Source organism: Pinus tabuliformis, chromosome 6, assembly GCF_031772625.1.
Source record: "Pinus tabuliformis cultivar Carrire ecotype Pingquan chromosome 6, CPIR1, whole genome shotgun sequence".
Lineage (NCBI taxonomy): Eukaryota > Viridiplantae > Streptophyta > Pinopsida > Pinales > Pinaceae > Pinus > Pinus tabuliformis.
This window is the reverse complement of record NC_142292.1, coordinates 776542609-776562402: the sequence shown is the minus strand read 5'-3', so window position 1 is coordinate 776562402 and position 19794 is coordinate 776542609. Positions and strand designations below refer to the sequence as shown.

Here is a 19794-nt window from a genome sequence, read left to right as displayed (position 1 = left end):
CCTTCTTTTGATATCTTCATCTTGTAGAGTTTGTCTCTCATCTTGTAGAGTTTGTCTTAATGCGATTACTTCTCTTGCAGTAGTTACGGAGAAGAATTCTACAAGTTTGTCGTATATTTCTTTCGATGTCTCCAACTTTGATACATAGGATATGAGGGGATCTTTAATAGATTCTATGAGTATCCTTTGAGACCTTGCTTCCCCTTTCATGTACTTTGCAAGAGATTGAGCTTCTTCCTTTAGAGGTTTAGTGATTGAGCCCTTAACATGTTCCACAACTTCATTTTCTACGAGGATCAAATCTGAACTCTTCTTCCATGCAAGAAAGTTTGATGATCCAACCAACTTGTTGCCTTCCTTGCAAAAAGACATTTTTATAGATTCAGATGTGGACATAAAGATACTTGTGAAGATACTCCTTGATGACAATATCTTCACTTGTTGCCATCTTTATTTTGATGATGATATTGATAGTGGAAGATGACCTTTTGATGAAGATGTCTTCTTTCAAAAAGTGATCTTCGACTGAAGAAGAGGGAGATCGCCTTGAATCCTTGATAATGATGACAATGCGTTTTCCTTGTTTTTCTTTGATGTAGGGGCTTCAAGATGCTCCAATTTGTAGTTCTTCTTTATTTGAGTAGAGATAGGGTCTTTGAGATCTCCTTTTCAATGTGATGGTTGAGCGAGGTTCTCAAGAATGCTTCAAGTCTAGAGTCCTTCTTTGAATGAATTAGGGTTTTTGAGGTCTTCTTTAGAAACTTCCTTCTTTAGGATGATGATGTAATGTTTGTCCTTGTGATGCGTTTGAGATGAGAGGTCCTTCTTGATGGTTGATGCTCTTGATGATCTTCTAGTGTTTCGACCCTTGAGTGTCCTTCTTTAAGCTGCCCTTCCTTGAGTTGTTACCTAAGCTTTGATACCATGTTAAGAGATCTAGGGGCAACAAGTGTAGGTGATTTCTCTTTCTTGATAACTGTTTGTGATGCATTTTTACTTTGCTTAGTTAGCTTCTTCTTTCACTTTGTTATTATTAGTGTTTTCTTCATCAAGCAACTATCAAATCATAAAGAACAATAAGACAAAGGACACGCGATATAGGCGATTAGCTAGGGCCAAAACATCTCCAATCTGAGAGGAGAATCCACAAGAATTCTTCTTCTTATAGAATCTTCAATTGACGAATTCCAAGACCTGGACCCTTGACCAAAAACTCCTCGAAGACCAAGTCAAAGCCTCTTTTGATGAACATCTCTTCCTTCAAGTCAACCTGGTCAAACTTATTCTATTGCTTCAGATTTTGACCTTAACTTACAATTTCAGTTAGCTGTTGCAGACCTGCAGTTTTGTCTTCTTCTGCAGAAACCCTAGGTCACACGTGTGTCTCGAACATGGACAAAATTGCCTCCCTTTTTACTTCGCTTGGCCTTACTCCCTTTCCTTGGTAATTCGCTTGCTAGATAGACATTCTTTGACCCAAACTTTGGCCCTTTGAGTGACTGCAATTTGGTTTCTTTCGCTGTAGGATGATGCCCTAATCTTTGCATGTGTGGAGGAATTTAGCCCAAAACAGACCTTCAATGCTTCACTCTTCTTTCTCTTTCCTTCGCTAGGTATTAGGCTTCCTTTCTTGTCTAGATCAAACTTTCTTGTGCTTGAATGAATGCCTCCTTGAGTGAGGTCAAGTCCTCCTTTATACAGGCCTCCTAGGGTCCCTTAATAGGTTGACATGACTTTTTAGGTAGGCCAACTTGAAGCTTGCGTCTTGACTTGGTCTTGGGGGGTCATTTGACTCTATTTTTACTCAAATAATTTATTTTACAATATGTAACATGTTCAAATGGGTCTTTCATACATGACAATGGCTTAATGACTTGTAGACTCAATGAGAAGCCCTAGGAGCTCACAATGGGTGCTTGACCTAACAATAAATTTCCTTGAGCATGAAACCCATGCCTCAAGAACAACAATAACAAATTTATTTTTCATTACATTATATACATAAAATCACAATTACATATGTCATTATGAAGACTGAACCTAGTTACATATTTCAACATTTTTCATATGCCTTTTACCTTTTATTGATTTTTCTTTTATTTTACTACTCGGGGCTCTAGGGAATGAGAGCATGATGTGTATGATATAACAATGATTACCACTTTAGGGTGGGGTAGTTCATTTTCCACTAGGGGTTGGGACATTCATGGTTTCCTTAATGATGAAAGGGGCACTCATAGGGGCCCTAGGAACCAGGGTGATGGCCATGATGATAAGGGGTAGAGCTCATGTTTTTCTTTTGCGCACATGCTAATATGTTTGTCCAGACCATATTTTGCATTTTGTGGTATATTTTCTTTTGCATGTGGCCATATTATGCTTTTATTTTTTTCTTTAGCTGCATCGACCTTCTGGGCATTATTCCAGACCTGATCCAAGGTCTAGACAAGGGGAAGGGGATGCTAAGACCCAATGGACAAATGTGGACCTAGATAGGGAAAGTGTGAAAAGCGCTTGTAATGAGCAGAGGGGGGTGAGATATATGATATCGGGAAGTGGGACCACACAACCAAGATTAGGTTTTTCCACGTAGTGCCCTTCCTAAAGCCAATATCCAATAAAGGAGATCCCACGTGACTAAGTTTCAAGATTAACCCTCCAGTTGAGGTAAGGGAACAAGAGTACAGTTAAAACCCTTCCTTCTTCTAAGTCTCCTAGTCAGTGTTGCGGGGAAGCACTCCCCTCGATCCCGCTCCCAATCCGCGCTCCGGGCGGGAGTGACTTGGGAGCGGGTCGGGAGCGCGCTCCTGTAAAAAAAATTGTGCTCCTTGCCTATTTCCGGAGCGAAGTAGGGCGATTTTTATAACCTGGGAGTGGTCAGGGAGCGATCGCTCCCCCGGAGCGACGAAAGCGACTGCCGGGAACGGAGACACGCGGAAAAAAAATTTCGGTGGGAAAAAAAAGTTTTTGTGTAAATAAAGTGAGGGAGGGAGGCAGGGTTAAATAGACCCTCCCTCATTTCATTTCATCATTGTGAGAGTGAGAGTGAGATTGAGATTGAGAGAGGGTGAGAGTGAGGAGCAAGGAGAGAGTGAGAGAGCAAGAGAAAGCAAAGAGCAAGGGGAGATTGAAGAGTTTGCAAGTGGAGATTGGACGCTAAAGAGGTGGGCTCTACAATATTGAATAGAGTGTCTAGCATTTTTTTTTAATATTTATTCCTAAATAAATAAATAAATTTTTCTCTATTTCGCATACCCATTCCCGTTCCATTTTTTAAAATTTTGCAGATTCAAAACTTCAAATTTCAAACATCATGGTTATATTTCTTGGCATTTTCTTCTTTTTGGTTCCTTTTTTGGTTATTATGGTGCTGGAGAGTAGAAAAGGGAGGGTTGAAATTGAAAATGAAGAAGGGGGACATAGTGGATTTGATGAAAACCCCAGTGAGGAGGAGTTGGAGGAGAGTGAACATGAGTCAGCTAAAAAAACTAAACAAGACCAAACCCCGTTGTGGAAATATGTTAACAGGCCTGAAGCAGGGAAAGGGGGTGGAACCACTAAATTTCATTGCCTCCATTGCAACAATAATTACATAGGTTCATACACCCGTGCCAGAAAACACCTCTGCGGGAAAATGCCATGGGATGGAGATAAACAAATAGGAATCAAAACTTGTACAGGTCTGTCAGTAGCAGATATAGCCAAATACATAAGGGAAGAGGAGGAAGCTCTATACAAATCTAAAAAATCAAAGGGTTTCTTTGAACCACGCTCACAATCACATCCACAAAGAACTCCTTCAGCATCCTCCCAAGGCAGTGGATATGGAGGCACAGGGTCACCAGGTTTAAGGCGTAGAAGCATATTAGATTTCCTTGATGAAGGGTGTAGGAATGATGTGGATTCAAAAGTTTACAGGTTTCTCTATGCATGTGGGATATCATTCAATGTTCTTCGCTCACCTTATTGGCACGAAATGGTTTCTGCCATAAATGATGCCCCTAAAGGATACAAGAGCCTTGGGTATGACAAGGCAAGAACCGTTGGAGTTGATCATGAAAAAGCAAAAATATCACATTCTTTGAATAGAATGACAAGTTCTTGGACTGACCATGGGGTGTCCATTGTATCTGATGGATGGACAAATGTAAAAGGCAAGCCATTGATAAATGTTCTTGCTGTGCTTGTTAGTGGTGCCATCTTTCTTTCAGCATATGATTACTCAGACAAGTTCAAGACTGGCATCAACATTGCAAAACCATTACTTGAAACAATTGACCATATTGGGCCATACAATGTCATCCAAGTCATCATTGATAATGCTCCTAATTGTAAGGTAGCGAGAGCAATTATTGAGGATAAATACCCCAACATATTTTGGGCTGGGTGTTTGGTTCACACATTGAACCTTTTGATGCATGATATTGTTAAGAACAAAAACGAACAATACAAATGGATTGGTGATTTGTGCAAGAAAGACAAACAAATGATAAAATTTATTACAAATCATAGCAATACCCATGGCCTTTTCCGCAGTCACTCGAGATTGGAGTTGTTGAAGATTGCGAGGACTAGATTTGGTAGCCATTACCTCACTTTCAGGCACCTTTTGAAGGTAAGAGAGTCATTGGCTAGCATGGTATCAAGTCCACACTGGCAGGTATTAAAGGAAAGGGCTACAAATGCAGCTGACAGGCAAGGTTTTGAATAGGTCGAGGAGGCCGCTCTTGATGGTATGTTTTGGGCACGTGTGAGGCAAGTATTGGATTTCACCAAGCCCATTTATGACATGATTTGGTTTGCAGATACATATAAACCAGTGATTGGCGAGGTGTATGAGCAGATGGATACCATGTTGGGGCAAATAAAAGATATTGTTCATAACAATGATCCCAACTTGTATACACTGATTCACGATTGTGTGTGTATACGATGGGATAAACTTAATGTTCCATACATTGCTTGGCGTATATCCTTATGCCAAAATACTACTCTACATCTTGGTTGGGCCAACTTGCACCAGGGGGTGGGGTTAGGGCCAAACCCCATATAGATGAAGAGGTATCTACAGGGTATTTGCAAGCATTAGAAAAGTTGATACCTGGCAGGGGGAATGTGCTAGTGTGCGTCTTCAAATAGGCAGATACTTTAGTTGCACTGGTTTGTTTGGTACCTTTCATGCAATGGATGACGGATTTGATGCTCTAACATGGTGGGAATCATATGGCGGCCATGGACTTTTGCCAAAATTGGCAAAAAAAGTTCTCTCACAGGTTGTAAATACTTCTTCTGCAGAGAGGTGTTGGAGCACCTACAACTTCATATGTAATGTGAAAAGAAACAAACTCAATGAAAACCGGGTAGAAAGCTTGGTTTATGTGCACTACTACTTGAGGTTGTTGAGTCATTACTGTGATCGGGCTTATGAGGATCCAACATATAAAATTTAGGACAACCACCCAGAGGATGATAATTTGGAGGATGGCACTATACATCTTGAAGAACTGGAAGCGGAACTTATAAGAGAGGAAGATGAAGCAACAACCATGCCACCTTCACCATCCAGTAGCAGTGCTCGAGTTCCGAGTCTTGTTCCTTTGCTGTCGCCGCCTCCATCTACACCCTCATGTGGAGGGCATGTGCCTTCTGGTTCTGGTCGTCGGTTTGTGCAGGAGACTCCTAGAAGACCACCACGACCTGCTCATACATTAGACAATTCTCATGGGAAGGGCCACATGTAGTAGTAGATAATAGATTTACAGTTTACTTGTCTTTTCTAGTTTCTATTAGTTTTCATAACTGTTGAGTCTTGACTCTTTCATATGATAATGATATTTTTTGTAAACAATATGTGACTGTGACAATTTAAGTTTGAAGTTTGAAGTTGGCAATTATACCTCATTGGTAATGATTTTGAATTATGAATATGATGCTTCGTGAAAGTTGTTTCATTTCATTTGATAATTCATTTTATAACATTTCATTTCATGTTAGGTATTATTTCTTGTAATGGTTAAAGTTTAAAGTTTAAACTTAGCTTACAAGTACAACTTTGGTGATCAATGATGATAAATGTTATATATTGAATTTTCAATTTTGAAAGCTTGAAGTTGAAACTTCAAGATTGATGAATCATGATTCATGAGACTCAATATGTTGTATGTTACTAACTTGTGGACGTGGTTGATGAAGATTATAACTTCTAGATGATTGATGTTATATGGTTGATGGTTCAATGATCAATCTTTGTTTTTTTTTGTTATTTTATGTTTTTTATATCTAATTCATCATTCTACATGTTTTTGTTGACATATATGTATCAAAATATAAAAAAAATATATATTATATAAAAATCGCTCTGGGATTCGCTCCCAAACTGGGAGCTTTTGAAAATGTTCAACGAGCTTTTGGTTGATGGTTCAATGATCAATCTATGTTTTTTTTTTATGTTTTTTATATCTAATTCATCATTTTATATGTTTTTGTTGACATATATGTATCAAAATATAACAAATATAAAAATATATATATATTATATAAAAATCGCTCTGGGATTCACTCCCAAACCGGGGGCTTTTGAAAATGTTGCTCCCGCTCCCATTTTCACTCCCGCTCCCCGCTTTTGCTCCCGCTCCCCGCTTTCGCTCCCGCTCCCAAGTAACACTGCTCCCAGTAATTCATGCCCAAGTGTGCCCAAGAAAAACAAGCATAAACACCCAATTACATAATGAAAAATCATACCTTTGGATTGGCTGGCCCACCTTTAAATATACGATCATGACAGATGAGCGAGGGTACACAACCGTTGGTTCAGGTGGCAGGGAAAAGTAGTACATCAAAGCTATCAGGTGGCTGTCAAGGGGCTGCTGGTTGCTGGATGAAGACAAATCTAGGAGAAAATTTCTCCTATGGGGTCACCCAATGGTGGTGGGTCACAGAGCCAAGCTGATTCATCAATTAAATATCCAAAATAAGTAGGATAAGGGTTAAAAATCCTTATAGGATGTAATATTATTGAATAATATGGATGTGATGTTTTACAAGACCACTCCTGACGGTGTAAATATCATTAATTGGTTACAAGGGTGAAGGGTTGCATCTCAAGGTTTAGTTAATTATCATTATTATTAATTATCATGTAATGTTATTTATAATTTTATGCATGTTACATGTTGTGATGTGAACAAAAAGGAGTTTTATTTTAATCTTTCCACCTCGTTGTTTTTTCACAGCATGCACTCTAATTTCCTATTAGTGTTTTCCTTGTGTTGTCTATCAAGTTCTTTTTTCAATATAATTTAAGGAGATTTGCATCAATCTATAAAACACTACTACTACACATTTTAAATGCACATGTTTACTTTCTTTTGTTCTTTGTGTTCCTTTCCAATAGTTGTTGATTTATATATTGAAGCATCTACCATTTGAGGGAAATTTACATGCCAATTTCTTTGGCTGATCATTTATTGTGCGCTTCATGTTATCAATGTAGTTAACCATCAGCTCTTTATTTAAAAGTTTCATTCCTAGCTTTGGAGTTAACTACAATAATGATTCATGACTTACATTGGTTATAATCTTATCTATATATTATTGGTTATTATTGCAGGTTACAAGTATGTTTGCAGTCAGCAGTCGATTTGGCACTCCTGAGGATTTTAAACACCTAGTTGACACTGCACATGGTCATTTACCTCACTGTTCACATTGTCTTTTACGTTACTGTTCACATTGTCTATTCACATTTTTTATGACAAAGAAAGCATAAATTAACACAGACAGCCATACCAAATTCAGAGTTCTGTATGTTTTAAGATTCCAATTGTTTTAATTTTGTATGTTATTTTTTGGTCAAGTTTAGTAAGGTGAAATTGCGGGAGCATACAAGTTTACTTCACATGTTTCGTTGGGCTGATATGAATATGGATAAATAACTTATGACTATTACGGCTGTCCATAAGAATTTAATGTAAAGGCAAAGACAACATTAGACATAATGGACAACCATATTGCACATTAGATGACAGCCGTAAGTAATGGGTATACTATATGTTAAAGTTTACATTGTACTTGTTACTACTTAAGTCCTCATCAAAGGTGGCAATGTCTGTTAAACACATACATGAAATGGATAGCCAAATAGGATAATCATGAGTTGCATTTATTCACAAAGATTTGCATATTTATACATTTCCTTGTGACCCTTAGTCTTCATATACCAAGTGGTCTCTTGGATTCCAGTAAATGTTCATATTCCACACCAACTCTTAGCAGATTAGGTGTCCAACATTCCCCCCTTAATCCGAAGGGATATATATGAGTCCAAGAAGAGAGCTATAATACAAATATACAATAGTGCATAAGAATAATAGACTGAATGTGCTCTCTCAAATGAAGGTATAAGGTGGGAAAACGCGAGGTCTCAACCAGTGGTGGTTTAAGTATGACCACCAACACTAGAACTCTTGGTGCAGTTCTTGGAACTCTTCCAAATCTGGCAAGACGCTGAAGTCTTATGCCAGAGGAAGTGCTCCCTATTGTCTTGGAAAGGGAGACCATTTGGTCTCAACCTGGAACGCTTTGTGTAGTTCCCAGAACCCTTTCAAAGTTGGCAAGAAGCTAAAGTCTTCTGCTAGAGGAAGTGCTCCTTAATGCTTTGAAGAGGGAGACCTTCAACCTGGAAAAAGGGAGGTCTTCAACCTACGGTGGTTTAAGGAAGGCCACCAACCATAGGCATGCTTAGGGGCTTCTGTGTCTCTGGATACAACTCTAAATTTGGGTATGTCTATCTCTGGCTGAAGGCTCAGGCAACAAGTTAAAGTTGTAGCTCAAACTCGCTTGATTTATTTTTGAAACTTGCAGATTACCATCAATTCCCCCCTGTCAAATACAAGGTGAGAAGATGAAGAGATCTCAACTGCAAGACTTTTCAATATTCGAGAACAAATCCTGTCGTATGATTTAAATATCTTCTTGGCTGTTGAAACCCATTGCCAAGAAGTGATCCATCCAGGGTGAATCTTTGTTCTTGCAGGAGGCTTGTTTTTGAAGCATCTATTTGAAGAATGAATGCGCTGACCACAATGCTTACATGGGTGAAGATCAAAACAATGATATTTCACATGGCCAACTCTATCGCAATGTTGGCATTTGACAATTTGTGGTTGAGGAGGAGAAGCAAAAACCGGTGAAGATGAACTGTCTTGAAGGAATCCAACACTTTGAAACTTGATGGGTTTTGAATAATATGGAGTATGAAAGGATACCTCTTTGTCATATCCAAGACCTGTTTTGTTCTTGTTGCTAACAAGCTCTTCTGAAGGTTTGATGATTGGCTTGGGAAGTGCATACTGAACTTCTGCATCTTTCTGCACATTTGCTCTTGAAATGGGTACTGCATCTACAATTTCTTTTGCTAATGGCAGTCCGTCTCAATGTTTTGAACAAAAATAGGTTCAAAATGATGTCTATTCTGTTGTAGCTCTTCTCGCTAGAATTGAGATTCGAGTTGTAGAAACTCAATCTTTTTTTGAGCATCTTGTAGACATGTTTGAATGTCAACAAGAGTGGTTTTGATTTTGGCTATCTTTAGACTCAGCAATGGAGAGTATGAGAGTATCTGGAAACTTTATTAACTCAGTAATTTCAGCCATTTAGTTAACAAATCATGCTCAACAATTGAGGAGAGTGTCAGTTTCAACTTGAAAATGCACCTTTTTAAGTCATATAAGAAAGTGCCATGAGAGACCAAATGCACAGTGTTGTAGCAAATTCTCTAGCTAGTTGTTCAGCTGCTTCTTTAACTGGATAACTGATAAGTCTCACATGACCAGATCTTCAATTGAGTATTTCAACCAAACAAGTGTTTACATTAGCATCCCTTTAAAGTTGATTTCAAATTGTGGTGCATAAGCTCGGCTCACTAATTGTTGAATGGAGACAAATATGTATAAATACAAAGACCCCCACCAGGAACTCTCCTCTTGCAGTTTCTATTATTACCATGATGATTGTAAAGTACCTCAAACTTCACTGCCTCTTTTTCACTTGTGTTTTAGTGATGCTTTGTCAACTTTTGATCTGCAATATATTGTAGTAACTACTACCATCAAATTATGAATAAACTCCTCTAAGAAATAAAGGAATTGATGTGGAAATCCATGAGAGTGATAGTTAATGTAGGCACGAACACAACAACAATACAAAGAATGGAAGTAAAAACAGTAATGAAGAACACTGTTTCGAATGGGGGAGCATGTCACCTCTCAAAGGGCTCACCACAACTGTCCCAAAGCGATGGCCTGTGAGAGATGATGATGTTGTGTCGGCCTTAGATGTGATGTCTACTCGAATTACCAAATTAAAGAAGGATGCATAAACATGAACAAAATTGAACCCTCTAGGCACTCGAACTATTGGCCTTGATCGAAAACCATCAAACTAATTTACACGCATTCAACTGTTCAAATCTATAACTTTTAAACAATAATCGAGTCTCTAGTTGATGTCATTATTCAATTTGATAGCCCACGACTGTTGACAAAACCATGGATAGCAATGTTTGGATGATAACAAAAAGTGTGATTCCCTTTGGCATTGTCAGAGGCACCAACAATGGGTCTCGCTATGTTAATTCTCTTTGCCGATCGAATCAAGTGGTGGGATCTTCATCTCCAGAGGACTTCACAAGATTTCTTCTTTACTAAGCCCAATTCCAAAAGAAACCCTTAAGTTTCAGCATGTACGTTTCACTGTTACGAAACTCGTCTCACGCTGACAATTTTGATGCAAAACCCCTTGCAGAGAGGGCATTGCATGATTTATGGAGAGGGCATTGCACGAATTTCATTGAGAAGGTCAAACAGGCAGGTTTGACTAGCAGAGAGGATGGGAGAACCAAGCGGGGCACTGGTAGAGTAACCAAAAATGGGCGCAGATAGGGTGGACAGGTGGAGAGTTTTAGAATAAATCCAGGTTTTCATATGGGTGCGAAAATGTTGAGCGAACGTAAAGGAAGACTGTTCCAGTGCAAATTTGGTAGAAGTGCAGTTATTTTGCACAATTGCAAAGAAACGCCTAGAATAGCATTTTGCGTTGAAAACTAAAACGTTCACTGAGCATCTCAGAATCGATGCAGTTTGTCAGAATGGTGCAGGTGTAGAATCTCACAAATTTAGAAACGGTTTGGTGCAGGTCTGCAGCCTGAAAAATAGGGAAGGCATAACTGATATGTAGAAAGTCCACAAAACAAGTGGCTCGAATTGGAGCAGGGCCAAAATTTGCCCGCTTTGATACCATGTTAAACACATAGATGAAATGGACAACCAAATAAGATGATTGTTAGTTGCATTAATTTGCAAAGATTTACATAGTTATACATTTCCTTGTGACCCTTGGTCTTCATATACCAAGTGGTCTCTTGGACTCCAATGATTGTTCATATTCCACACCAACCCTTAGCAGATAAGGTGTCCAACAATGTCTTAACTCAAATGTCAAATATCTAAAGGCAACTTTAGAGGGGTAACAAGTACTCCTCAAAGGCTCCAAGCTCTCCTTTGGTCTCTTCCCAAGCTCTTCTTTATTCTCTCCTCCATGGCTCCAAGCTGTCCTTTGGTCTCTCTTCCAAGGGAGCCGTTCACACAATTATTGATGCATCTATGATAGTAGAACACAAAGTGATATGATCCTCTACCCCTCATCCCAAAAATCTGCTAAGCTATTGTGCAGGGTCACTCCAACTAAGCTTTGAATATCATTTCAACCTTTGCTGAGTGGCATTAGAGCCCATAACCATTTGATGGGCGGCACATCTCAAGAGAGTAGAGACTTGTATCCATTACCATTCTAAATATCAGTGCCCATGGTAATCTAGTTTTATTAGGCTTCAATGGGGTAATCCCCCAATTATTTACCATGTGAGGTTGTGTCAAAAACTTGGAATTTGAGAAAAGCTTCGTAGAGATGAGGCTCAACACACTCGAAGCATCTCCCTAAATCTGGAAATGTTAATTTAGAATGGCTTGAACTTTGGTAAAAATACTCCCTAAACATTCCAAAGTACCCCCTTTTTTTGATGTACCTACTCATTTAGGAGCCTTTTGTACACTCTCACAAGCTCCCAAGAATGTGTTTCCCAAACTTTGGGAGTGGTAGCTACGCAACATAGGAAAAATGCCTTGTTGCCTCCAAGATCTGATCTAAATGGTGTCTCTGTTAGAAAATCAGAAGGGCAAAAATATTTTCTTATGTTGAGAATTACTTGTGATGTTCTTGTAATCTTATTATCTTCGTTATGTCTTCTTTTAACTTCTTTTCATCAAGCAACTATCAAAACATTAATGCATGAAGATCAAAACAATGGAGACACAGGATGTAGGCTCTCAACTAGGGCAAAACCCCTCTCTAGGGGAAAACCCAAAATTCTCTTCTCTTCTTCAAGAACCAAATCAAATGAGACAACCAAAACCCTTAGACCAAGACAAAGACCTCCTCCAATCCACCAAGTCAGCCTTCCAAGATGATTAGCCAAACTTCAAAAGTCAACTCAAGTCAAACTGCTTCAATCTTGCATCAAACTCAAATTTTGGCCCTCCTGCATCAGATTTTTGGCCCTACTGCAGACCTGCAACTTTGGCCCTCCTGCAAATTCAGATTCTTCGCACGTGTGAATCATAGACAAGAAAAAATTGGTCTTCTTCCTTCGCTTTAGGGTTTCTCCTTCTCTAGATTTTTTTTGCACCTTTTTCACCTTCTTTTCTTGCCAATTCACATATCTTCAATTGCAGATTGAATTCCTTGAGTGCAAATGAGCAAATGAGGTTGAAATCTTGCTTATTTATAGTGGTTGTAGCACCCTTACTGAGGCCGACTTGGTGGAGGAGCCATAATTGACCATAATACATAAAATACATTTTGTTTCTTTGACACAATAAGCCCAAGAGGGGTCTAGTACAATATGACATGGACAATGACTCATGACATAAACCCTAGAAGCACTCAATGGTTGCTTTGACCTAGAAACAAAATAAATAAAGCATGAAACCCATGCTTATAAATAATTTTCTTTTACAATCATTTTTCTTTTCTTTTTCTTTCGACAAATATAAATGAATTACATCATGTCATGAGCTAGACAACAATTATGAAGAACAATACTAGTTACTTTTCTCAACACTTCCTCTTAACTAGGGAGGTATTCATAATTGTTCAACTAGTACAAGGTCGACCTCAATTTGAAGTGTTCAAGAAGAGTACAACAATCTACACAATGCTAGGGATATCAGATTTGCCAAAGTATCCAACACATCAAGGATCTAAGTGTCAATGACACTATTTCAAGGGTCCATCAAATTAAGGATCCAAGTGTCATTTCCAAGACACTAATACAAGGATCTAAGCAACTGCCAGGACTAAGGTGTCATCAAGGCAACATGCCACTATAGGTACCATCAGGCTACAACCTTGTTATCAACCCAATTGGATATAGATACCATCTATGCCTTCATGCCAAGACACCAACCCTTAGGGATCCAAGGATCATCAAGGTCAAACACAACAATGGAGCTCCACATGACCAAGATAACCTCCCACATTGGGATCTAGGCATCATTAAGGCCAAACAACAACATGAGATCTTAATACCAACCTAGCCAAGATGTCCTCCCAAGTACCATTATACGGACATTTTATGGTACTCATCTCTCCCTCTCAACCAAATCAGAGATATCAATATACAAACTTCTCAGGGAGAGATCAACACGTCAACTTACATGATCATCAGACTGTAGCACACGACCCTAATTACTTCCATTATGTTCATTCTTATTTTCAATTAATCTAGCACAATCTTCAGGGTCCTCAACTATTCCCATGTTGTTTAGTTCACCATAATATCCAAACAAGTCTTGATGTAAGCCCCCTTCTCTAACTTCTTTGGCAACACCAAAGACAACTTTAATGCTTCTTCCAAACATCCAAGCTTTGTTCACGATACATCAATACAACAATCAATAGTGCGTTAGCCATTCTTTGATCTCATTCTTTCTTCATGTTTGTCACATCATTAAGGAGGATATACACTTTCCTTTATCCAAGCTCCCTCTCAACTTAGGGAAATAAGTCCATCATCAACAATTGTATTCTTCCAGCTACAAGGCTCTTTCTTTTCTATTATCTCATCATAGGAGAACTTTAATTTTCCAAAACATCAGTCTTCATATGATAACAAAGTCACCTTTCAATCAACAATTTAAACTTTAATGTCATTAGGATTCTTACAACTCCCTCTTTCCATCATGCTTGTTACAAGGTCATCATCAAACACGAGGTAGGCTTATAGTGTTACAACTTCTTGCAAACTATGTGCCTGCAAATCTCAACAAGAAGTATAACCAAGCACACAAATGTATATGAAATAGACTTTATCAATAGGGTTTTCTCATATCTAAGGCTATTTCAAACAAGTGAATAATTTTTTTACATATTCAAAATGTAAACCTTGCTAGGTTTTGTATTGTACAAAAGTATTTATACCAGGGTTACACTTTTATGCCCTAGACATTTACAACGAATTATGGTAGAGTTTTGTCACAAACCCTAGACACCATCATCAAAACTTTAAAAATTAGATATATAATAACTAAACCAAGTCAGGGTTTCAATCATACAATAACATATACAGTGTACACTTAGGGTTTCATTCCTAGGATCTTACATTAACTATTATAAAGGTTTTGTCATAAACCCTAATTCATCTAACCCCAAAGAGCTAGGGTTTCATCATATGTTCTAGATATCATTAACAAACCCTAAAAGACTAGGGTTTTTTATAGTAAACCCTAGAAGTTAAGGTTTACCAAAGTGAACAAAAGATAGATAGTACAATAAGGGTTGATTTAAAGTTCAATCACCCTAGCAAATAAGAATCTTTATGATTCTATTGGAAAACCCTAAACATGAGAGAGTTAATAATATAAAGCAAATTTCAAATGATCTTACCTTCTTATTTGCTACAAATCTTGCAATTTTTCATACCTTGAGTTGCTCTTTTTACAAACCTTTTCAGATTTTCTATTGAAGGGCTCCTTTACAACGAAGCTTCTTTCTTCTTTTGGAGTCTCCCTCTGAATTTAGCCATAATTCTTATTGCAAGCATTCTTTAAAGTATACTTGCAATCTTTCCTTCCAAGGAAAGCACAAGAGAAAGGATTATAAACAAGCAAAAATGAAGCTAGACATATAGAAGAAATAAAAAAGGAAATAAAGAATCAGATACTTATCTTTTGTGAAAAGGTGAGAAGCTCCCTTTACATCAATCTAGTCTTGTGAGGGATTTCTTTAATTCATCAAAACAACTCAAGAATTTTCTAACAAAGCATATTAAATCTATAAACCCTAGAAATAAAAAGGATTGATCCGAGAGACAAACATAAGAGAAATTCTACAAGTACTAAAACAATAACCTATACTATAAGTAAAGGATATATGAGACTTAATAGAATAAGTCTTTGACTTCAGAGTCAGTTTTAGACTTCTTTGGAGGATTATCATTAGTAGCAATTGTAGCTTGTTCCCTTTCTCTTGTCTTGTTCTTAGGATTATCAGGACATTGATTCTTATAATGTCCCATCTTGTGGCAATGATAGCCTTCTATTTTAGAGAGGTCAATTTTCCCATGATTTTTCTTTGGCGCCTTAAACTTATTATTTCCTTCTTTCTTCTTGAAATGAGCAGAGTAGGTATTTGGGGTATTTTCTTCATCCTCTTGCTTACCTCCTATCAAGGAAAGATGAGGTTCTTCTTGAATACATGCAAACCACATTTCTTTGAAGGATGGAGAATTCTTCCAACTATTAATTCCAGTTGCAAAGGCATTCCAAGACTTTGGTAGTCCTAGAAGGGCAACAATCACAAGTACCTTTTCCTGGACTATTTGATCAATAGCTTGTAGTTCATCTCTTGTTCGGGCAATTCTTACAAAATAGGAAGACACCGTATCATCTTTGGTCATTTTGGCAGTTCAAAGTTTATTCTTTAGACTTATCACTTGTCCAGTATTCTTGATTGTAAATAACTTGGATAGAGCATCGTACATTTTTATTGAAGAATCTAGCGTGGATATGTAGGGAATTAAGTTGTCTTTAACTTTTCTTTGTACTAATTCCAATAACTTATTCCTTGCATGGATGAGATCCATTCTTGTTTTCCATGCTCTAAAGTTAGAGTCTCCTTGAAGTTTGTTCTCAGATTTCATGGATGATGCCATAGGTATATTTTTCAATGTCACCCTTGCTTGAAATAAGTTTTCTACTTATAAGTTTTCTCAAGATTAGTATATGACTTTCTTCCTCCTTGTAGATGAAATCCTTCAATAGATCTTCAAAGGTCCAAAAAGTAAGACTTCTCTTCTCCTTATGATCTAGCTTGGAAACTTTTCTTGAATCCTTTCTTAAGATGATGAGAGCTATTGATCTTCAAGCTGCCTTTTTCTTCTTCTACTTCACCTTAGCTCTGAAACCATGCTAGAAGGTCGGAAAGGCAAAAATATTTTCTTATCTTGATTCTTGATAATTACTTGTGATGTTCTTGTAATCTTATTTTCTTCTTTATGTCTTCTTTTAACTTATTTTCATCAAACAACTATCAAAACATTAATGCATGAAGATCAATCCAATGGAGACATAGGATGTAGGCTCTCAGCCAGGGAAAACCCCCTCTCTAGGGGAAGCCCAAAATTCTCTTCTTGAAGAACCAAATCAAATGAGACAATCAAGACCCTTAAACCAAGACAAAGACCTCCTCCAATCCACCAAGTCAGCCTCCCAAGATGATTGGCCAAACTTCAGAAGTCAACTCAAGTTAAATTTCTTTAATCCTGCATCAAACTTAGATTTTGGCCCTCTTGAATTAGATTTCAAGCCCTACTGTAGAGTCCAGACTTGCAACTTCAACCCTCCTGCAGCTTTAGATTCTTTGCACGTGTGAGTCAGAGACAAGAGAAATGGTCTTTCTTCGCTAGGGTTCCTTCTTTGCTTTAGGGTTTCTCCTCCTCTAGATTTTCTCGCACTTTTTTCACCTTCTTTTCTTGCCACTTCACATATCATCAATTGCAGATTGAATTCCTTGAGTGAAAATGAACAAATGAGGTCGAGTTCTTGCTTATTTATAGTGATTGTAGCACGCTTAATGAGGATGACTTGATGAAGGGAAGGCCGACTTGGTGGAGGAGCCATAATTAACCATAATACATGGAATACATTTTGTTTCTTTGACATAATAAGTCCAATAAGGTCCTAGTACAAGATGACATGGACAATGACTCATGACATAAATCCTAGAAGCACTCAATTGGTGCTTTGACCTAGAAACAAAATAAATAAACCATGAAACCCATGCTTATAAATAATTTTCTTTTACAATAAATTTTCTTTTCTTTTTCTTTTGACAAATACAAATGAATTACATCATATCATGAGCTAGACAACAATTATGAAGAACGCTACTAGTTACATTTCTCAACAGTCTCAAGAGTGGATCTTATAACCTACTAGATCCTTTGGTCAAGTTTATGACAAGCATCAGGACCCTATATATCTATAGATTCCCACTTCTTTCTCAAGGGCATGTTTAGGCAGAAGTTTTAGTGCATGTAATTCAACATACTGATTGCTTCCCACTCGCAAATGTTGTTTGAAGGAGAAGTTGTGAGAGGAGAGAAACAAAATGCCCCCTGCTTCATTGGGTCTGGGGTTGCTTTATCTTGCTCAATTGAAAAAAACTCGAGTCATTGGAGTGGTCTGTTTTTACTTTCTAGCCTTCCAAATTGCTTTGGTGGTTTTTTTTTTGGGTAATATTGATATTGTTCAAAGGAATACTGAGCTTTATAAAAAGTTAAAACACTTGAAGTGAGCCATAAAGACTCAACATATTGTTCCTAGTGAGCCGTAAAGACTAAGAAACAATAATGGGGAGAGATTTGTGTCCTCATAGTTGATGGCAGTAGCTTGGATAGGTACTTCTGCACAGATCTAAGGGTCTAAGTGTGTGGAAGTTTCCTAATTGACCATTAACCTCAACAATTGCTTTAAGTATTAGAGTAATTGACATTTATAAGATAATGTGAGTTAATCTAATGAAATGGAAGGTTATTTCTAGTGATTGGATGAATCTCAATTGTTGATCTCAAGTGATCTTGAGATCTAATCTCAAACATCAATCACTTTGGAGATTAGGGTTGTGGATTTGGTCAATAACTCAAACCTATAATGGGAAGGCTAAGCTAAGGAAGAAGACACACAAGACATCTAGTGAGCACAGGACATTGAGAGAAGGACATCTCAGTGATTGAGTTAAGATGGACTTCCATTCAAGTCTGTAGTGTTTGAGGAGCAATGCAAGGGGCAATAAGGGAAGGATCTAGATCAACCAATAAATCAGAGGATAGATCAAAGGTTTGTTCAGTTGGGTTGTTTACAGGTTCTTTTTGTATGTATTTTCCTTGGTGGGCCATTATCCTAGGAAGGGAGCCCTTGTAAGTTCCGAAGTTATTTGAATGAAAAATTAATTTGAAGGGTAGAAATCTTGTATGCATGTAATTGCGAGATTGGTGTTTAATTTTGCTTCCATTGTTATAATTGTTAAAATCTTGGCTATTCTTTTATTTAGTAGATTTGCGTAATGATTGTTTTACTGCAAGGAAATCTGCTAGGTAATAAATTGCCAGGGTTATAGGGTTAGAAAATTAACATGGTAGCAGAGCTCAAACTCTAAAAACTGATCTTCAAAGTATCGCACACAGAAACCAAATTCATACAGTAGTTGCAGGGGCTAGGTTCAATCAACGACTGTATGAGGCAGCAATAGAATTGCAGGTGGCAGTAGTCCTACTAATTGAGAAGTACATAGTCGCTAAGTGCGTATGTAGATGTCAAAATGGATCTGTATGATGTGTACAAAACACGTGCTAGTTGTAAAAAAAAAATTGCTGTGGCAAGGGTTGACGATGAAAGACAAAAGTTAAAAATAAAATAAAATAAATTAATGGCTGAGTAAAGGTGCTGTGAAGAGGTCGAATAATGGTCGGTAGAGTAAAAAAAATAAAAAAGGCTCTGATAGACTTGTCAACCACTGGCCACCATGTATAGTCACTGAGCATTGGGTAGATCGAGTCATTGGTAACCGCAACAATATGAAAAAGAAAAGGTTACAGCCGTCATCGACAAAGAATATACAGGCTACAGTAAAGGTGCTTGGACGAGACACTCAATAGGTAAGAGAATTGGGCCCATGTAGGAAATAGATCAATAGAGATATCAGGTGCTATGGGTAGAAGAGAAACAAAACAACATAGCCACTATCAGAGGTACTATGACATGACTGCGCAGGAGACATCAGCCGAGTCACCAGTAGGAGATACAACCTCGCATAGGTGCATCTGTTTGGAAATATGAGCTTTAATATCATTAGGGGAATTTTGAGGTCTAAAATGTGCCTCCTAAGGAAAATAATAAAATAATAGTTGAAGTAATAAAATAAGAGTTGTAAAATTTTCAATGAAAAGAAAGAAAACTATTTTCTTATTGTATTCTTGGCTTATCTCCTTATAGGTTTATGCAAATGTCAAGTGTAGGGACCTGTCAGATGTGGAATTAAATTCATCGGGTCTCTCCATATCAGTAGTTTCACATTATTTAGCTCCATTTGGTGTATTCATTTCTGTGTAATCAAAGTATGCACCCTTTTTATAGCTTTGAGGTGACTAGCCATATTAAAACAAGATTTACTGCATCATAA

At 37.7% G+C, this 19794-nt stretch overlaps 1 protein-coding gene across 2 annotated transcripts in view; it reads left to right on the top strand.

Moving 5' to 3' along the window:
• Positions 1-19794, top strand: part of EMB2729 (Alpha amylase family protein) — a 421581-nt gene that overhangs the window by 82566 nt on the left and 319221 nt on the right. For both annotated transcript variants that reach the window (XM_089421556.1, XM_089421555.1), the window contains one exon: positions 7610-7685. In XM_089421556.1, the coding sequence (XP_089277682.1) occupies positions 7610-7685 (76 nt within the window). The remainder of the gene's footprint in view (positions 1-7609; positions 7686-19794) is intronic.